Source organism: Drosophila melanogaster, chromosome X (assembly GCF_000001215.4).
Source record: "Drosophila melanogaster chromosome X".
In the NCBI taxonomy this organism is placed as follows: domain Eukaryota; kingdom Metazoa; phylum Arthropoda; class Insecta; order Diptera; family Drosophilidae; genus Drosophila; species Drosophila melanogaster.
In genome coordinates, this window is record NC_004354.4 from 13,612,086 (window position 1) to 13,632,568 (window position 20,483).

The window sequence follows — 20,483 nt, forward strand, 5'->3', positions numbered from 1 at the left end:
GACACCCTAGTGTTACTAAACCATCTGGCAGCACTGCCAAATAAAAAGTGCGCCATTTACTTAAAAATTCTGATTACTTTAGGATCATGCCACCAAAACGGAACAAAAAAGCAGAGGTACGATTGAAATACTACATTATTTCAATAGCTAAATGCATTTCCAAACGATTCTACAGGCGCCAATCGCTGAGCGGGATGCAGGCGAAGAGCTGGATCCCAATGCGCCGGTGCTCTACGTAGAGCACTGCCGATCCTGACGAGTCTTTCGTCGTCGAGCGGAGGAGCTGCACTCCGCTCTCCGGGAGCGTGGTCTCCAACAGCTTCAGCTCCAGCTGAATGCACTTGGAGCACCACGGCGAGGAGCCTTCGAGTTAAGTTTGAGCGCCGGCGGAATGGGAAAGCAGGAGCAGGTGGCACTTTGGTCGGGTCTAAAGCGGGGTCCACCACGTGCTCGCAAGTTTCCCACTGTGGAGGAGGTATACGATCGGATTGTAGGGATTCTAGGTGACCAGCAGGAGTCCAAGGAACAGATCAACACGCAGAAGTTATCTAAAATTGATTTACCGGGGTCCGAGGCTCTAGCATCGCCAAAGAAGTCGGAGTCCACAGAGGAAGCACAGGAAAACGAGGTAGGGAAGGCCCAATAAGTCCAGAAAAAATTAACTAAATATTGTTTTTATCAAAAACGAAGGCACCAACTTCAACTTCAACTTCGCGTAAATCCAAAAAGGAACAGAAATCCGAGGAAGAGCCAACTCAAGTCGATTCAAAGGAAGCGAAGCAATCCAAAGAGTTGGTCAAAACGAAGAGACAACCGAAAGCCCAAAAGAAGCAGGCAAAGGCATCCGAATCCCAAGAAGAAGTTGCCGAAGATAAGCCCCCTAGCAGCCAGAAACGGAAGCGGACCACCAGATCCTCCACAGACGAGGCTACTGCCGGTGCCAAGCGGAGGAGGTAGTTGTGCCCAAAACAAAGCGTTCAGCAATAGAGCCCTATGATCGATGATTGGCAAATCCTCTCGAGGAACCGATCGTTGAGAACCCCTTTGCCTTTGTTGATCGCTCAATTTTGGATCAAAAACTACATACATGAAAAATACTCGAGCATTGTTATTACAAAATATATTAAAACATCTTAGAAACCTATTTCCATTTTTGTTTTTTTTTTTCATTCTCTTGTGGTTCATTTTTGTCTGATTTTTTGCCTCTCATTCGTTAAAATTTTGTGGACTTTGATTTTTCTTCCAAAATGTACATGTTTTCCTTTTTTGATCTTATTTCAATTTTGTCCCTTCTTAGTTAGTTAAAATTTGTTTTCGTTTTTAGCTCAGCTTAATAATTATGATCCTAGAGAAAAAATTTTGGTTTTACGAAATTGTTTTTACTTTTAGCTTCTTCTAATGCTAGAGATACCCTACCACTTGCCTAAATAGATTACAATCTGAATTGTCTCTTTTTTAACTAAAATTTTGGTTAAATAAAAAAAATTGAATATAATATGTGGGGAGGGGTGGGGAGCTAGGTGAAATAGTATTAAGAACATGCAGCAACAGAAACCGAGAGATTGCGATTAGGTGGAGAGCCAGTCCAAAAGGTGGACTTGCCTTAAGTAGAGTCGCAAATACAATGCATGCAAGTATGTATATATATATATATGTATATAATGTCTGTACACCCATATATATAATGTACAATATAATGCAATGGTCTGGCGAACTGCTCTAAGCAAAACTTCGGAAACCAGATGTGAAATATAGTCGTGTATTGCAAAACTATACATAGTTCAAATTGTGCTGTTTCACTTATGGCATAGATGATGCCCGAAAATAATTGATTACGAATTGCCTAACGATGACGAAAAAGGTTCTTTTTAAATTCATTGTCTAACTTATACAACGTTAATAATTGATGGCCTAAAGGGTTTCCTACATTACAAAATTGCTCGAAGAATATTTGCTACATCCATAAGTTTCCGCTCAAGTTATCCTATAGTAGAAGTTCACCAGTCCATTGCTAGTTTAAAAAACAACAATCAATTGGCTATGGGAACGTAAAGTTAAGAGAGGCGAAACATTGGAATTGTATTGGCTACGGCCTGGTGCGCGGTTCTGATCGTTATCCTGATTCTAATCCTGTTTCTGTCCCTGGTCCACAATGTATTTGTTTCCTTTCTTTCATTTCTTGCTTGGCTTTTATCCTTTTGTCGGAGGGGGGCAACAAACAGTGATCAACTAAGGCTTAAAAACTATATTTAAATTATGTGCGAAAAAGTAGGTCGATTCAATAGGCGAGAAAACATTGCGAAAAACAAGGCTTTGATTGATTACACGTCCAGTTAGTTGCTGATAGAGCGGTTACAGATACTTCCGATAGTTGCGCAGATGGGCGTTCGCGTCCTCGACCACGCCCACCGCAGCAGCGGCACTCTCGAAGGATGGTGGCTCGATGACCATGCCGGGACTTGTCGGATCGCAAGACGCTCCAACGGCGCTATTTGGCCCCTTGGCTCGTCGCCTGCCACGTGTTCCCGCTCCCCGCGATCTGCGGCTGTTGGCCGAAGCTCCCGATGCTCCTCCTCCGCCGCCGGATCCCGAAACTCCCGCTAAGCCTGCTCCCAGGCTGCCGCTTAGGATGCCTCCGCTGGAGATTGGTCCTCCATTGCTGCCTGGCACACTCTCGCCAGATTCAATGGCCTCCAGCGATGCGTCCAGCGCCGCATCCGTCGTTGTGATACGCGACCTGGCCGCTGCACTGCGTCTCCGCGAGCTGGAGCTACCGCCGGAATTGCCGCCACCGCCGGCGCCTCCTCCACCACCACCGCCGCCGGAATCTCCACCTCGCTTGCCTGGTCGCCGCTTGCGCCTTTTTTTGTTACCATAGCGCGGATCATAATCGTACTCATCATCCGCCGGCGATTTGGGCTCCTCCAGCGAGTCCACATCGTTCATATCCATGTCATCGTAGAACCACTCCTTGGGCAAAAGCTCCTCTTTGACGGCCTGCTGCTGGTGCTGGTGCTGCTGATGTTGTTGCTGTTGACTGTCCTTGCTGTCGGATGTATCACCGCCGGCGGCACCCAGCGAGCTGGACTCCTCCAGGCTGAAGGCTCCATTAAAATCGTGGGCAGTGTCACTGTGCAGGGAACCAAGTACGGCCGGCGCGGCTCCGCCGCCCGTAAGCATATTGAGCGTTAGGGAGGAGCTGCTGGCCAGGCTATTGCTGCCGGGCATGGAGCCCACACCGCTGGTCAGGCTGCTCAGTCCCAGATTGACGCCGCTGGCCACCAGAGCTTCGTGCTCCTTGCGTAGCGCCTGGAAGGGACGCTCGGGAAAGCGGCTGTATAAGTGGAAAGTTCGTTATTAGCAGGGATAAATATGGAGCTCACCCAACGAAAAATGTAGGATTTGATGAGATTGAATGGCATATACACAGATGATATTCTTCTAACCTAACTCGTTTTAAATAAGATTACCATAGGTAACAGACTCCTAGATTTCCAAGCTCTAATTTGCTTCGCCAGAGTTATACCTAACTTTTCCTTGTGCATGTGCCAGTCACTCAAATCCCGCACCGATTGGTTACGATTCCTCACCTGTACATCTTGCTCAAGTACTGACGACGGCTCTTCCGCCAGCGGGCCGCCGGATACGTGTAGATCTGGCCCTGCCGGAAGCCGGGCATCCGCTGTCGCTTGTCCAGGAAGAGCTGCGAGTGGTTCTGGGCGACGCCTGTCTGCGGATCGAGGAAGGGCAGCCGGTGGCGCCGTTCGCTGCACAGGCGCGTGTTGAAGTTGGCACTGTACTCGATCGTCTCCCGGTAGCTGACATCCTTCAGGAAGCTCTCGATCTTGGCCAGATTCGGCATAGAGACGATCTGGATGTTAACGGCGGAGGACATGGCTGTTCCTGGTCCTAATCCCACTGTTGGCTAACCTCAGAGTCCGGCTGTGCCGCTAATCCATCCCAGAGTCTTGGCAATTTCCGCTCCGCTCCGCCCCGTTTCTTATCGCAATTTTTTTCCAGTGTGTTGTGTTCCGTTTCTTATCGCTTTTCGCTGCCTGTTTTTTTTATTCTTCTTCGTCTTCCACCTCTCCTCTCGACCGACACATACACGCACGCACACACACACACACGCAAAGCTCTCTATCGATGTGACCCCGCGCCAGGGGGCGTGGGCGGCAGTGGGCGTGGCGAGGGCGATACGTTTAGATCGCGATCTGCGGCCGGATTTTCCAATTGTTTAATTGATCAGAAATATTAACGTCGTTTTCACTGCTCTGCTGAATGCCAGTGTTACCAGATGGCGACATGATTTTCCCCCCAAATGTTCTCGACCGACCGGTATTTTTGTCCTAAAAAATCCACTCTTTCGCTTTAATTTTAGCGATCAGTTTTCTTACCAATTTAAGGGCCTGTATAGGTCTGTTAGTTAATTTATGCATTGCAGTGCATAGCTATGTAATGGTATTTTCTAGTTTTAATTACAAGCCTATGTTACAGGGTTTTTGGTTAGTTTTCAAACATCGATAAGTTGTAAGCCAATCGATTGCCGGGCCCACGGTCATACAATAGAGATGGGCAACTGGCGATAATGCCTACCTACCTGTTACGCCAATTTCAAAATAGTAGTTTGTTATCTGGATCGGCACAGGCGACAAAAAAAACTAATATGTTTATATATACGTTATATATGGCTTTGGAAATAAATTACACAATCATATTGGTCAATCATTGTTTCAGCGCACGATGAGGAACTAAAATCTTCAAATTTAAAAGTACAAATTAAGATAAGTCATAGACTGCACAAATAAATAATTAGCAATTAATAAAATAGCTAAAAGAATATTGCACAGGGCAGCAGAGTGTTAACGATTTTCTTATCGATTCTCCTGTCAGCTGGCAACGCCAAAACAAAACAAAAACAAAATTAAAAGAGAAATCAAAACAAGGCAACCCGGTCATTGAAATTTCAGAAAATACTGCTTTGTTTGCGTTAACGGGAATGCTTTTTGCCCCGTAGATATGTATATATCACATAGAGGCACGGCTCACAGAGAACACCCACCAATCCAAACCATTTACATTTACCACTTAGATTAGCTGGTCTCGCAAACAACGGATAAGACTGTATATCAGCTGTACGTACGTACGGCTATTTGGTGATAAAACCGGCGCTATAGTTCCACTGCCACAAAGTAACAAAGAGAAGACTGAGCCGAACAACCTGCCATTTTGATACCGACGCCCCACCGAGATTAAAGCCCACTTTTCCGGATCCCATTCGCAGTTGTCCCACAACCTCAAGGCACTACAAATCGCAACAATAGCCAAATAAGTATAGGATTCCGACGATGTGCGTGATATTCTTTTGTGCGGACTCGAATCCGCAACCGGGTGGCTACAAGCTCATCCTGGCCTCCAATCGGGACGAGTTCTTTGCCCGCGCCACCCTATCGGCAGCCAAGTGGGCGAATGCCGATCATGTTTACGGAGGTAAGTGGTGGGGCTTATGCCCTTGAATGCCTATGCTTAGATGGAGTATAATCCTTGAGAGCTTGTATTCATCAAGATGTTACCTATAGTTTAGTCACTAAGATGATTTGATAGCAGTTTGTTAGAATGAACACCTCTCACAAGATCTGTTTCCCAGCAACCTAATTGGATTTCAAGCCATCTTACCCATGAGTGCGGGATCAACTTGAGTAAATATTTATGTATTCCCCCATTTCAGGGATCGATCTGGAGCCGGGACGCGAGGGCGGCACCTGGCTGGCGATCGGCCACTCCGCTGGCTTCTTTAAGGTGGGCGCCCTGCTCAATCTGACCGGCGAGCCCAAGCCACGCGATGCAGTTGGTAAACCCATTTGAGCTACTTACTAATCCAAATTGACGCGCACACACACGCACACACACTCATCCATACACCTAACACTTGGCCCGAACTAAAACTTTCACAACCGCGACCAAAGAAAAAGCAAAGCAAAAACAAACTTTCTTCGTTTCTGTTTTCTGTTTGAAGCGCACAAAAACATTTTGCAACCGCATAATCACAACAGCAACAGCACCGGCATTAACCTTTGCCCCAAGACCACCACCTCCAACAGCTACCGTCATCCGAATCCGAATCCAATTCAGAACCCGAATACGAATCCGAGTAGGGGGCAATCGAATAACGAACATTTCTTACTAGGGCGCGGCATGATTGTGGCGGACTATGTTACCCGGGCGGACGAGGAGCACAGCATCCTGAACTACAACGAAAGGCTGCTCAAAGATTGCACCAAGTATTCTGCCTTCAACTTTGTGTCCATCGAAATTGGGTGAGTCTGCGCCCATTCAGGTTAACCTGAATTATTATATATTCTAATTATATGCATATTAGTATGTACATATATTGCTTTATGCTGTCTTTATCTCCGAATTATACGTATAAATTCTGAATAATATGCAATAACATTAGGGAACCATTAGCGAAACATTGATACCATCTACTGCACGCCTTCGTTCTCAACAGATCTGCATCCCAGCCCGCTCGCGTGAAGCTGCTGAGCAATGTGCCGCCCACGCTGGAGGATTTCCAGAACGGCGAGTGCTACGGATTTGGCAACAGTCTGCCGCACTCTCCGTTCGAGAAGGTGCGTCATGGCAAACAGGAGTTCGAGGCGATCGTTAAGGCTCATGGGGAAGCCAGCGTGGAGACTCTGTCCGCCCAGCTGATGCAGTTGCTCCGCAACAAGCACAAATTCTGGCCGGACGACGAGCTAAAGACACGTGCGCCCAACTGGGGCGAGGGATTGAGTTCCCTAAACGTCCATATCGAAGAGCATGCCTATGGCAGCCGTACACACTCCGTTGTCCTGGTGGACAGCGAGAATAAGATGCACTTCATTGAGGAGACAATGACTGGATTGGATCCGCACGGCGAATGGAACAAGACCCACATTGAAAAGGATTTTCAAAACGGCGTTTGACCACGGACAGGATGACGCAACTTCTTGACGCAACTATCTCGTTCGAAGACTTTCCTCTTTTGTAGAATAACCTAATTGGCTAATATTCTACCAATCTGTATTTTGACTCTGGCATTTGCGATAATAAATAGTCATATTTACTATATCTTTAAAGAACATAAAGCTTGTGTGGATTTAATCTAACGTTACTGCTCTTCTTTCTGCCACGCATCGAACTATGTTGCTTTCAAAATTCTTTATTCAAAGTCTTTGCAGATCAAAACAAAAAAAAAAAAAAATACATAACTATTCTGTTTCTGTTTTTCTTTATCTGTGGCATTTACAACGTCTCCACATGTTCATATATATATATTAAGTTATATTTATATATTTAAGCAAAGTAACAGGGGAAATAATCATCAACGTCTTAGCTTCCTTATCAACAGACCGCACTATCCCAGTGTTATTATACATCTCTATATCTCTATAGCTTTACGAGCCTGTTAGCCAGTTGGCTTGAATCGTCTGCCCTATTTGTATTTCTTGGACACCCGGCCACCGCCGGCTCCTCCATTTTCAGCGCCAGCTCCTCGCAATACGCTCTTGAATTTTCGCGAATTCATTGAACGTTTTCTGGGGGCGAAAGAGATGGAGTATTAGATAGGGACGGGTATATTAATAATATTAAACATTTTGGATACACACCTCTTGTTCAGGTTATTCCTAGTGAGTGGTATATACGCATATGGATCCAGTTTTCCGCTCTTCTTCATATCACCCTTGGCCTTCTTGCTGCCGTACTCACTGCCCGCTGGGCGGCTGGTGGATTTGCCTGACTTCACGGACATGGCATCCGAGTTTCCAGCTGTCAGCTGTCGATGAATGCCCTTGCCACCGGCAGTGTAGCGACTACTGGCAGTGGTTTTGCCCGATTTCATGCTCATCGCATCATCACCCTTGCGTACACGCTTGGGTACTAGCTTCTGCTGCAGTTTATCTTCGTCGCTCGAATCGTCTTCCATGCCACGCTTAACCTTGGGCTGCTTGGCTACAGTGCCATACGCCATGGATGCATCGGAATCCGAGTCGTCATCGGACTGATCGTTACCGCCCTGGCCACGAAGTGCCTTGTCGCTGATGATCAGGCGTCCATCGTCGGCAGTCTTGAAGCCACCGTTCGGCAGCTGAGCTTTCGTCTTTTGACTCTGGGCAGGGGTGGCCGTTTGAGCGGAGCCACTGGCTGGAGTGGGGCAAAGGCAAAGAAACAAAAAAAGTGATGATTTGTGCGATTTTCAAACGACTTCAACTTACTCAGCACATTGCCAATGGACTTGAGATCGGCCAAATCGACTATCTCATCGGGATCCTCGCGAATGTAAGTGCTCTTCTGTTGCTTAGCATTCTTGCTACGCTTGCTAGCTGCGGCTGCAGCTCCGGCCTCATCCTTAGCGTCCATATCTTCGGGCAGATCCGAATCGGAGTCAGCTAGCATATCATCAATGCTGTGGAAGGGATTTTTTTTAGTTATTTGGGTAATTACTGTGTATGAAAAACGCTTACGTGTAGCTCTTTTCCTGCAGACCGCTGACCAGCTCATCATCGGAGCTATCCTCCTGCGCTTCCAAGTTCTGTTTCTTGCGCAAATCCCTGCGCGTACGCTTGCGGATCATCTTCAGCCGGCGATGGATTACATCGTCATCGCCGGGAACGAAGCCGGCCAGCTCCCCGGGGCTAAAACGAATGCAGAGCTTCTTAAGCAAATAACCGATCTGGATGCGGCAGTATCGCTTCGTATCCTTGGTCATGGCCGACAAGGAACGCATCTAAAGGAGGGGAAAGAACTAATTATTCGGTTCAAGTGCCTAATTTAAATGTCGGCGGATGTGCTCACAATTGCCTCCAGGTGATTGGCCACCAGTGGTATGGGCATCACTTTGATGAATGTAATCAGAAAGGCAATGGCTGCCTCCGCTTGCTTGCGTGACTTCTGGACGAGGAAAACAGAGACCTGCTGCAGGACAAACTCCAGAGTGGCCACTGTCAAGTGCTCACCCTGCTGCTGGAGCACAGCCCTAAAGGCCAAAATTGTGTTCGTCACCAGCATTTCATCGCCGGCAAATCCTGCCGTCAGTATATCAACAAAGTCGTTAATCTTGCCGGCATCGTGATAAAGTTGAGTAATAGATTTGATTAGCTGCTCGGCCACCTGTTCCTTGTAATTGGAGAATTCCTTATAGTTGAGCACTGCCTCCGGAATGGCCTTCATCACAAGTTGATCGTTGTACGCCAGATTGCTGTGGCAGTCTATCAGGGACTTCAGGCAGCTGATGATTGAAAAATAATAGTTTAGCCTACACTTTAGCGATCATTTAGCACTTTAACTTACTGCAAACGCGATGCCTGACAAACGTTGCAGCTGGTGTTAAATGAATCGAGAAGGATTTGCTGCAGGACAATGCTGTTCTTGCGGGTAAACTTCTGGCATGATGGCAGCTCCGAGGTCATCAGTTCGCGAAGTAGTCTATAAATAAGAAGGGCTCATAAGTACACTGCAGTGTGACTATGACTAACAACAAGTGTACATACTCGTAGGTCTTCCTTTGCTGCTTTTTCAGTTTCTGCTCATCTTTGGCGACCAATTTCGATTTATCGTTCCTCAGAATGGGAGCCATGTACTTATCGAAATATGCTTTGATTCCCTTGCATGTTTGCACGCGCACTATGGCAGCATTAATGTCAAAGAAAGCGTCGTATTCGAAACTGGCCAAGGCACTGGCAGCCAATTGCTCTTGGGCGTTCTCAAAGAGCTCCAGTTGGACATCAGCCGGCGCCCGGGAAATATACAAACGAATGACTTCCAGAACACGCTTGCGCTGATCGGCCTCGTAGGTTCCATTCGGTTTCTGCGTATAGATATTGAAGAGGCGAGGCAAAAAGTTCTTGGCATACTGGCCAATTGCCTGATGGCATTCCGCACTTTGGTTGTCACCGAGCAGCTCCATCAGACCATCGTAAATGGGAGGCCTAAATTCCGGGTTCTTTTCCACAGCCGCACCCAAAGTGGGAGCTAGGTACCGCAAGTATTCAGGATCCCTTGGCTGACGACAGAAGCCAGGGAACAAGCCCCACAACTGGCAGCACAATAGCTCGTAAATGTGTGATGAAGAATTGTTCTTCGCCTCGGCGAACTCCTTCCACTTCAGTTGGCAGTCCATGGCCAGTGCTACAATCTTCTCCTTGAAGAACTGCAGGCTGGCACCGTTGGCTCCCTCACGGAGGAGGGGCAGCAGCCAGGATCGCTCAAGCTGCATGACGCCCTTGCCATCGGCAAGCGGTATAGCTGTTAGTACCAATTCGGGTCCCAAAGCCTTGATGGCACTGATCACAGTGTGCTCGATCTGCAGACGATGTGCACTCTGGGTGTCGTAGCGCTTGCAGATTGTCATCAGCGGGGGTGTGAGTTCCGAACTGAAAGCATTATAATATTATTAAGCATTTAAATATTATGGCACACATTGCAGACCAACCCGAATAGCTTTCCACAGGCCTCAAAGACGAACGAGAAGATGAGGATCACGAATCTGGAGATCTCTCCGAATGGAGCGTTTAGCATCTTGTGCAGTGAAGCAATTATCCTGGACACACTTTGCCTGTTGCACTGTGCATCCTCCGCTGTAGCACAAGCGCGCGAAACACAGTCTTGCAGCAGCTCCTTGATACAATTTGAGACACCGGCAACCAGCTCCTTTTGGTCCGAGAGCCAAAGATCCGTGGTGCAGACATCGATCAGACGCGGCAAGGCCTGCATACAAAGATCCAGCTGCATGGTCGCCAAATGGAGGTGGCCCTCCTTTAAGACCGTCACCCAGGCGATCGTCTGCCGGATGTCGCTTTTGTCTGGCCGGTACTCGTGTATCGCTGCCAGCAGTTTGGCGCAGAGTGAGGCATTTAAATTGGGGCTTTTTTTGAGGAAAAGGGAGTACAGTGTCTGGAAACAGTTCGTCCTAACCAGCACATTGGCCGCCGTCATAATGGAAAGCAGATGCTCGCAGACACTGCGTATGTCCTCCGTCTTGAAACCGTATAACGTGTCCTTGAGAAGCTCCAAAGTGTGCAGCACTGTCGTCTGTGCATTGGCCAGTACCTCCGGCTTGAACTGAGCCAAACAGAACTTGGCCACGCGACTGCTAGCCGGATGATGCTTAACCTTTGGCTGCTCAACCGCTTCATCCATTTCATTGTCATCTGATTTGATAGCCGGCAGCATGAAACAGCTGCCGTGAATAATTAAGGCAATTGCATGCTGGGCTGCCTTGCGGATCTTCGGCTGTGAGTGAATGCTGAACGCCAGAATGGCATCAAAGTATTGGAACGTCGAGCTGTATGACCATGCCGCGTAATCCTGGGCGCGCAGAATGACAGAAAGGCAGCCGATTACCTGTAAATGGAAAAACACGAACATCGACGTTAAATACGTATTTAACAGCTTTCTGGTAAACACATTTTGCACTTACATGTCGGATGACCGACTGGTTAGTGGACTCCATAAAGCGCTGGAGCAGTCTCTGCATGGTGTCAGCGGTCTGGGCGAATCGCTTTTTGAGAACCGGAGCCGGCACCGAATTAATGCCCATGGCAAGCAGTGTTACGCCGGCCACAATGTCCCGTTCCTCGGTAGCGGCCTCGATCTGCTCCATGAGCAGCAGGAAATACTCTGTAGACGACTCGCCACCGCCGTTCTCGCGGATTATTTCGGTGAGGGCGCTCAGAATGGCCAGCATCTCCTTGTGAAGAGCGGACGAGGACCGGAAGCTGGTGACCAGTTTCTGGAAGCATGTGTTGCTGCAACCGCTGTAGTTGGAGGCGAAGGTCTGGAAGGTTTTGATGGTGCCGGTGGGGGCGGTGCCGGTGGGAGCGGTGCCGGAACCGGACATTCCGTCATCATCGTCATCCAGTTTGAAACTTCTCAAACTGCCGGCCACATCGTTAACCGTTGTGGTTTCCGCATTAAAGGCCTGACTCTGCTCATGCTTGTGGACCGCCTCCATGGTGAGGCCGGTGGTCGTGGCTGCAGCTGTAAGGAATTTGGTTACAGGTGCTAACATAAGATGGCAAGTAAGGAAGAACTCACCCAAACTTAAATTGGGCTGAAAGAATCGCGATTTGGCCTTCATGCGGTGCTTCATCTGGGTGGGATTGGAGGTGGCCGATTCGCCTCTGCTCCATGTCTTTCCCTTGCCATTGCGCTTTAGCTTCGATCGGAATTTGCCCATGATCCCCCACGCGAGAAATGCTCGAAAGAAACAGAAATACTCAATGCACGCAAATCGCAACACGTGCGAACCAGTGTCCCCGCTCGACCGATAGAACTGACAATCGAAACTGCTATCGAATGGCTGATCAAAACTCGATGACGTACCGTTGTAAATTTCTAATCAAGTTCCCCACTTTGAATTGCAGTCCTGGCTAGTTCTGCTCTGCTACCTACCACAAACTAGTTGTGTGCTTTTGAATAAGCATAAATATCTGTTTCCCAAATATAAAAAATATATTTTTTGATTAAAAGATTTAAAAATACTAGTGGGGGTGTGTTGATTATTTCAAGGTGAATTTCCACCCAAGCTATACACCACACGATATCAAATTAGCTAACACACCAACCTGTTATCGATATTCCCCTTAGGAATGTCGATAACGTACGTGGCCGGTCTGGCAGCTCTGTGCAACAAGTTGAAAAATAGAAGAAGCAAATAGAAACAGCGTCCGCAAATAGTGCGCAAAATAGTGTTTTTTTGTTAACGTGCAACAGTGACATTGTTAAGCCATTGAATGCAAGTGACAGTGGGACCAGAAAAACAATGCAAAACACTTGGCCACGCAACAATAACAATTGAGCAAGGCGCACACACACACACATGTGCAGGCACCCACTCGTGTAAGAGAAAAAAAGAGATAGCGCGAGTGTGTGAGTGAGCGAGAGGCAAGAACTGTAACTGTAATATAATTGATAAAACAAAAAACGTCAGGAGCAGGAATCCAGTGAAAGAGCGGCTGTGGCTGAGGGAAAGAGAGAGAGAGAGAGAGAGAGCGAGTAAGAGGACAGCGAAAAAGAGCTGAAAAAGGAGGAGGAATTGTTGTTGCTAAAAATAGCAACAAATAGACAGGGCACGAAGAAGAAGAAGACGACGGCAAATAAGAGCAAGAAGAAGAAGCGTTGACGCAGGCAAAAGTCGCAGCCTTGTTGGCCACTTGGACTCTTACTTTGTCCCGTTAGCCAGCTAACGCTCTCCCGGCGAGCAACAACAACAACAACAAACATCGATAGCAGCAATAACAATAACGATATCAAGGAATACGAGATCAGCATCATCAACACAAAACAAAACAAAAACAACAACAACAAGTACGACGACGGACCAAAACTATGCTTTTGAAATTCACAAAAACCAGTGGCGCTGGACCCTCGGCCGTACCGCTACTGACCACCGCCCCCGCGACAGTCACCAGTTCGGCGTCCATGCAGGCAACAACAACAAGTTACGCGGCCCGTGGAACAGGTTTGTACCCCACTCTCTATCGCCCCTTACCCCCTCTCCCTCTCCCTGTGCCCTCTAACTCATTGCTTTCCACTTCTCTTTGCTCTCTTTTTGTTTTGATTTGTTAAGTTTAAGGTACGCCAAACAGTATAAATAATACACCTTGCCCACATTGACGTCCGAATTTCAGTAATTGAAATTATGGCTAATCGAGGCTTGGGTCTCAGATTATCACATTTTAATTTAAGTCACTCAAAGTTATATTGAAATAATTAAGATATATATTCAAACCATACTTAGAACTTATCCTAAATGATATTATACATTTCCTACGAATTTTTCGTTCAATTCAATAGTCAGCTTGTTAATATAATCAAACACTTGGTCAAAATGTTCTTATTGTTAACTGTTTCTATTGGGCATTGGAATTTTGCTACGCATTTCTTTCGGCTCTATTAGAACCTGTTTTTGTTTACTTGCAAAAAATGGGTGGTGGTGAACCTTTGTATATATACACATGTATGTACATATGTACATTTGTGTACATAAGATAAGGGCTTAGCTCTTATTTGAACTGAAAAATGTTAATAACAACGAAAATAGTATGACTGATAAATACCACTACTTGTTATCCAGTTAGTTTATGTAGAAGGTGTCGTTCAATAGATCTTTGAGAGAGTTCATTTGTTATTTGTATCTTTCGTACGGTTTGTGGGCACTTGACGCAAATAGATGGCAAACAAAAATAGACCGTCCGAAGGTGTACACATATTTTGGGTAAAAATATTGCTCCCCCACAAATAATTCTTGATTGATTTCCGCCCCTTCTGCCGCCCACGTTTCGTCGCCCACTCTCGATTATACTCTAACGATATCATCAGCCACGTTAAAAGAAAAACACAAACAAAAACAATAAGGAAAATACTATTTGGCCCCCACAAACTTTGCGACATTGAAAGCCACGCACGTGTACCAACACACACGTGCATTTATGCTTACACGCACGCACACAAGCACGCATTATGTGTGTACAATGCTGACACGGGCGACTACAGGGCTTCCTCAATATGTGGCACCAGCTGAGGGTAATTGATACCGACAGACTGGTTCACAGTTGTGTTGAGGAATTGAGCTTTTATTGTTTATTGTTTATTGCGGCTCTATAATTTCCAGTAAGTTCTGGCGCAAGAAAGTGTAAGCATGTCTGTATTTCCAGTTATAAACACATCACTTTCTAACTTCAAATTTCCTCTGCTTCTGTTTTTGTTGGCTTCAAGTTTCACCGTATGAGTTATCACTGTAATTGTACATGTGCTTTATATTTTTTTTTTTTGACATTCTTTTCATAATCGTTTCTCTGCGACCAAGACAAGTGAAAAGTGTTTTTCTGGAGATCCAACTCCTAGGAAACACCTTGCGAATCCTTTTCAAGTTTTTCCTTCAACTGTTTGCTCGCTATTCAATTTCCCAACCCATTTTTCCGGCTTACCAGCACGCCCTGAGCCCCTGGCCCCTGCCCCCGCCCCGCTCAACTGTCTCATTTCATTCCGCTCTCTTGAGCCATTTGTTTGCTCCGCTTAATGCCCATATAATCAAATTGAATTGAATTGAATTGAATGGGATGTTTTTCCAACAAGGTCGCGGCTCCTTGGCAACCTGCTGGAAAACTCAGTTAATGTATATAGTTTCCTTTTGCGAGGGTGTGTCTGTTTTAGATGGGAAAACCCACTCGAAAGCGAAATGGAAATGGAGACAATTGAAAGTGGCAGGACAAGGAATTAACAAAGTGTGTGGTTGCACTTGTTGAGCAGCAAGTACAGTGGTCAGTAATTTGCATATATCAAATAGAAATTATTCAACAAGTTTTGAACTTTCTATGGATATTTTGGCATCTAAATAATGTTATAAACAATTCCATCTGTTGTATTAACTTACTTAAAGTGATATAAATGTAGTAGCTAGCAATAAGATCTTAAAAAAGAACATCGCTGGAGCAGTGATTCCGCTTAGCGAACGACCACTGTATCCCAGCTGTCCATGATGCATTTCGTTTATTTTCGTCCAGCTGGGAAGCCCTAGGATGCTGACTGTAAATTAAGTGGACTTTGTGCCTCCTGCGACATTTGTCCATTATTTGTCTGTCTGTCTGTCTGCTTGTCTGTTAATTGCATCGCAAGTCTCGTGACTTGACTTAGTCAGCAATTGTTTATTGGTTAATTTAATACAATTTTCTGCTCTCTAGATTAGTTAATGATCGTCGTCGCTGGGGCGGCCACTCTCGTTGCTATTGCCATTGCTATTGCTTTGGCTATTGTTGTTGTTTTGTTTTGTTTTGCTAGTCGCCGTCGTCGTCTGGCTACAGGTTGTTTTTCGAATTTGTTTATTTTTTCATTTTAGTATGCAAAGCTACGGCGGCGACAACAGCGACTTGAATAATTTCAACTTAGTTAATCAATTTAATTATGTATGAAAATCGTTTCGTTTGTTGTTGTTGTTGTTGCCAATGCGACACTATTATAGTTTGCTCGCATTCCGCTTTGCCCTCAACTTCGTTGTTTGTCTGGGATTGAATCCACAAAAAAAAAAAAAAAATACCAAATACCTAACACGAGCTCTCTTTCCGCACTTTTTTTTCCACCAATTTTCTCCAATTTTTATGTTTTTACCCATTTTATGTTACCAGTTCTTCTCAATTTTTTTTTCTCTTTCTAATTCTCTGCGGCTTTCACCCAAAAATTTTCAATGGCAATCACTTTTCAAGTTGCTTTCTTGTTTCTCTTATTTTTCGTTTGGATGTCCAATAGCTGAAAAAGTTCAAGGGTTTTTCTATTTACTCAGTTGTTTGCAACTTGTAGCAGCTAACTTTATTATACATATTTCGATTGGCAATTCAGAAATATTTGTTAAATATCTCTACATAGTATTTCATTGGTATAACTTAATTTTCAAGTTAATGAAATGCTATATTTTGTTCGACTATAGCCATTTCTTGATCAACTATTATTCAACATTATTAGTAATCAAATTCATTGTATTAACATCAAATATTCTAACCATAAGGGTAAATCCAAGTCGATGAATATGAATCATTTGATCATTTTTTGCGAACCCACCTCAATTATTTTCTTATTGCGACGCCAACACGCATATATGTACATAAATACATATATTTATATACATACGTATGTATTCATATATATGAGAGGTAGGAGATATAAGATACATATCTATAGGAATGGGTGGGAGCAGGTGGAGCAAGTTCATCATTTGCCCGATGTCGATGCATCATTCAAATAAACTTTTCGTTCAAAACAAAATGATTAAAAATTTTTTTTTTTTTGGCGGCAGCATCACGTTTTGTTGATTGATGTTATTAAAGAAATGGTTTGTTGACTAAGCAGAGCAGGAAGTAAAAACAACATTCCTTTCATGCGTATTTATTAGGAATTTGTTAACAACATTTTGAATAAAATCTGCTGTCTCTGAAATTTAAACTTTTTGCATCGATTTTTAAGTTACAATTTGCTTTTCTACAAGATTCCAAATAAGTTTCTTTGCTCTTTTTTCAAAAACACGATCTAGAATTTGATAGACAGAGGGCGCCAAAACTATTAAGTTCAATTACTATCATTATTGATTGCCAAATCTCACCAACCTCTTTTATGGCTCCACCTGAATTTCTTCGGTTTGGCTTTTATGATTACCTGACAACAACATAAAAATAACCAACCTTTGCCAGCCAAGTGAAAAATCGAAATAAAGATATTGTAATGCCTGTCGGCCGATAAGTCCGCTCCGAAATTTATATATGCCCCCATTAAATGACTTTTTTGCCAAGTTTTTTTTTTTTTTTTTTTGGGACTTTCTGTTTGCTTTTGTGTGTGCTTGTGTGTGTGCTCGGTGCTTTCATTAAAGCACGGCGACAAACAGGAGACAATAAAATGCAATCAGAGCGTTTATGGGGGCATAATTTTTGATCCAAAGCAAATCGAAATTAGTGAGACCGTATTGTGTGGCCGGATATTGATTGAAATTTCTCAAAGAATGCGTCATCTACAGGACATTTGACGCTCGAAAATGTACTTCCCTCGCCAGCTGCATTTCACAATTAATTCTCAGTAAATGTAATAAATAAGTGAAACAACTGAACGAACGGCCGTGAGAACAATATTAATGCAGCTGATGATTGGCCCAATTCACAGAATATATGTGTGTACATATGCGCATATGCGATATGCAGTAATTAAATGAGTGTGTTTGAATTTGCATTCTGCATTAATAATTGCTCACTGGGGAGGAGGAGGAGGAGGAGGGAACATTTTGTTATTTTCATATGAGGAGTCAAACAATCGAAAATAAATCCTACCACTACCATATTTTATTTGAAATATTTGTAGTTTTCTAGATATGTATAATATATATGTACATATATTTGAGAACTTAAAAGATACGCATTATTCTATGCACGATCAGCTATTTAACCGAATGTATCTTCTTTGGATGTTTTCATTCATGCATTCGTTCGTGCGGATTAGATAACCAACCTACTCCATGATCATTCATCTAGAATTCTCCGCTCCATTGTTGTCATTCGATATGGCATTAAATTCCATTACGTTGCTAGATTATTCCACTGCAATAAGCAGCAGGAAAACGCGAGCCAACAATTGTCTAAGGTCAAAACGCAACGCTGGCAAGCGTTTCTTGGAAAATTGATCTAGTCCAGAAGCCGTCTTCCCATTTGATTTCATATAGCCCTTTCGTCGGCCCTTCAGTGACCCGCAATCGCCATCGACTATTACAAAACGCAATTGGCTCAGAAGATCACTGAAAGAAATATTTGCTAAATAAGAGGTTAGACTGATTAAAATATTTGTGGTTTTGAGGCCTTAGAAGAAAATTAGAACCCAACTATTAGATACTAGATACTAGATACTAGATACTAGATACTCGTGTACTCCTTTTTTGTTCTGAACACTGTACTTGTTTTTTTTTTTCGAGTGCATTGGGGTTGTCCGGAAATGCCGTGGAGTGAAAAACTTTTCTCCGGCTTTTGTTGTGACGTACACGACAACGTGGTTCTGCTGTCGTCATTCAGGTGAGTCCCCTCGTCCGACAGCCGGTTTCGAAATGCATCCGAGGGTGAGGGTGATATAAAGATGAGGACGGGGCAGGTGAACTGGACGTGGAGTCGGGCATCCAGGTGAGATGAGGTGGGGAGTTTCGCAAGCAGAGAGTGGGCCGCCCCGCCGGAATGGAAATTAGCGTTAGCAATTTATTTGTTATGCAGGTCCGGTAATTGTAAATTGGAAGTCTAGCGCTGATACAGTGCGTTTCGCGATCATATCGATTCGATGCTGATCTGTGGAAATACCAGTCATGATAAATGATCTTCCAACACTTCTTATTCATATCGTTATTCATGAATGACTCAATAGCCAGAGGAACGAAAATAGCCACCTGATCATTCATTATTTGGAAAAGTTCGTGCTTGATTCCACTAACTAGCTAACTAACTTGAAATGTGAATCATAATAAAAAGTAACACGGGTATAATTATTTGTGTAATAACAAATATGAATTCCCTCGCTGACTAGAATATTCCATAATTGAATATATATTTTACTAAAACTTAATAGTTAATCACCGTATACACCTATAGTTTCATAACTAAAAATGCGCTATTTCCGTTCAGGGCATTTAAAAGTCCGCATAGTTGAGGGAATTTTTATTTTTATTTTTCAATTTATATTGACCGCATTTTGAGCAGTTTAACCCTTTGATAAAACGCTGTCAGGCTAAAGACCCCGACTGTCGATATTTGAGTTGCGGTTTTATTTTCACTGCGATTTTTCTGGCACTCCATGCGAAGGCACGGATATATCAGCCCCAAATCAATTGTCTTGGCCGTGACGTCAGCAACTGGCACCAATCGACACTGCGACGCGAACGTTTATTAATTTATTAATTTATGAATTATTATAATCAACGCCAATGGAGCCGATGGAACGCATCGAGATGTAAACCGGGATTCGATTCAAGCGATTCAAGCCATTTATTACTTCGCAATGTAGGTCTTGAATTTCACCAAGTTTCTATTTGCTAAATTGAGTAATTTCGATTAAAAGTTACAATTTGACGATCATCGTAGATTTCTTTTTATTTAATATTTTTAGAAAAGCCCAATGTCACTTTAAAGTTAACTTTCGTAGGTTGTAGTAATAATAATAATAATAATATCTACTACTTTCTTGCATTGGAAATGCAAACATACATATATCTCCATCATTGTTTTATTGTCAATATCTGTAATATTCTGCTGTTGTTGTCTATCCAAAATGACTTGGCCTTGAACCCTTCCCGTGTGTCATTCACATTGCCATACCAAAATGGGTGAAAACAAAAAAAAACCGAATTAATACTCGGCAAGAAAAAATGCGAAATGAAGTAGAAATGATAACTTGCAGCGCTCGTTATAATCAAAAAAAGGCCCGGCTCGGTGTTGTATGTATATTGTACCATTTGCCTAATGTTTGTTTATCTCTCTCGACTTTTGTAAAATCAGTATCTTGAACGTGACTAAACGGCATTCTCGTTGTTTCACCAAAACAAAATGAAAAACACAAAAATTGTTCAATTGAACACGGAATTTTACTTGCAGGTTACGTATTATTTTTAGAATTTTGTTTCTATTATAGTTTGAGATAAAAATGTAATTACAAATGAGTATATCCTTAATAACTAATATATTCAAGTTAAGCCTACGATTTTATTTAACCAAAAGAGCGTTTTTTTTTTGTAATTTTTAACACTTGATTGTTTTTGTTTGCCTACGAAAAGAAAACAACAACATCACAATAAACTAGTGTTTTGTTAACAAAAAAAGAGAAAATACGGAAATGTCGCAGACATTGCCGATTCTCACCTGCCAGATACTCGTATATACCTGATAATATACCTGAATTTCGCGTACGAATCTTTTATTTTCTCCTGCGTTTCG

The 20,483-nt window shown here is 43.8% G+C and overlaps 5 protein-coding genes across 12 annotated transcripts in view; 3 read left to right on the plus strand and 2 right to left on the minus strand.

Moving 5' to 3' along the window:
* The first annotated feature begins 45 nt into the window (after positions 1-45).
* On the plus strand, positions 46-1,143 carry BthD (BthD selenoprotein). Its single transcript, NM_132675.3, has 3 exons — positions 46-116; positions 176-628; positions 691-1,143. The coding sequence occupies exons 1-3, from the start codon at positions 87-89 to the stop codon at positions 955-957; spliced, it is 750 nt and encodes a 249-aa protein (NP_572903.3). The 5' UTR covers positions 46-86; the 3' UTR covers positions 958-1,143.
* On the minus strand, positions 1,108-4,501 carry tth (toothrin). 2 transcript variants are annotated; one of them, NM_001298287.1, is made up of 2 exons: positions 3,591-4,501; positions 1,108-3,334 (listed from the first exon to the last, which is right to left on the minus strand). In NM_001298287.1, the coding sequence occupies exons 1-2, from the start codon at positions 3,893-3,895 to the stop codon at positions 2,353-2,355; spliced, it is 1,287 nt and encodes a 428-aa protein (NP_001285216.1). In that variant the 5' UTR covers positions 3,896-4,501; the 3' UTR covers positions 1,108-2,352. The 2 variants fall into 2 exon arrangements, with proteins under 2 accessions (NP_001285216.1, NP_572904.1); NM_132676.4 differs by having other exon boundaries at positions 3,591-4,318.
* Positions 4,502-4,903: 402 nt separating this feature from the next.
* On the plus strand, positions 4,904-7,122 carry Tango2 (Transport and Golgi organization 2). 4 transcript variants are annotated; one of them, NM_001272596.1, is made up of 5 exons: positions 4,904-5,135; positions 5,285-5,490; positions 5,729-5,851; positions 6,188-6,317; positions 6,512-7,122. In NM_001272596.1, exons 2-5 carry the CDS (start codon positions 5,349-5,351, stop codon positions 6,966-6,968), a joined length of 852 nt encoding a protein of 283 aa, NP_001259525.1. In that variant the 5' UTR covers positions 4,904-5,135; positions 5,285-5,348; the 3' UTR covers positions 6,969-7,122. The 4 variants fall into 4 exon arrangements, with proteins under 4 accessions (NP_001259525.1, NP_001245654.1, NP_001285217.1 ...); NM_001258725.2 differs by having other exon boundaries at positions 4,904-5,021; positions 5,093-5,490; positions 6,017-6,317; positions 6,512-7,118; NM_001298288.1 differs by having other exon boundaries at positions 4,904-5,490; positions 6,017-6,317.
* Positions 7,123-7,190: 68 nt separating this feature from the next.
* CG2691 (uncharacterized protein) lies at positions 7,191-12,323 on the minus strand. Of its 2 annotated transcripts, none has more exons than NM_001298289.1 (10): positions 12,079-12,323; positions 11,462-12,021; positions 10,475-11,385; positions 9,534-10,415; positions 9,334-9,468; positions 8,839-9,271; positions 8,508-8,770; positions 8,259-8,449; positions 7,653-8,187; positions 7,191-7,580 (listed from the first exon to the last, which is right to left on the minus strand). In NM_001298289.1, exons 1-10 carry the CDS (start codon positions 12,218-12,220, stop codon positions 7,478-7,480), a joined length of 4,155 nt encoding a protein of 1,384 aa, NP_001285218.1. In that variant the 5' UTR covers positions 12,221-12,323; the 3' UTR covers positions 7,191-7,477. The 2 variants fall into 2 exon arrangements, with proteins under 2 accessions (NP_001285218.1, NP_572906.2); NM_132678.3 differs by having other exon boundaries at positions 7,259-7,580.
* A 336-nt stretch (positions 12,324-12,659) lies between these two features.
* NFAT (NFAT nuclear factor) overlaps positions 12,660-20,483 on the plus strand; it is a 39,824-nt gene continuing 32,000 nt past the window's right edge. For all 3 annotated transcript variants that reach the window (NM_078592.3, NM_001272597.2, NM_001169275.2), the window contains exon 1: positions 12,660-13,504. In NM_078592.3, coding sequence (NP_511147.2) covers positions 13,372-13,504 — 133 coding nt within the window. In that variant the 5' untranslated portion in view covers positions 12,660-13,371. The remainder of the gene's footprint in view (positions 13,505-20,483) is intronic.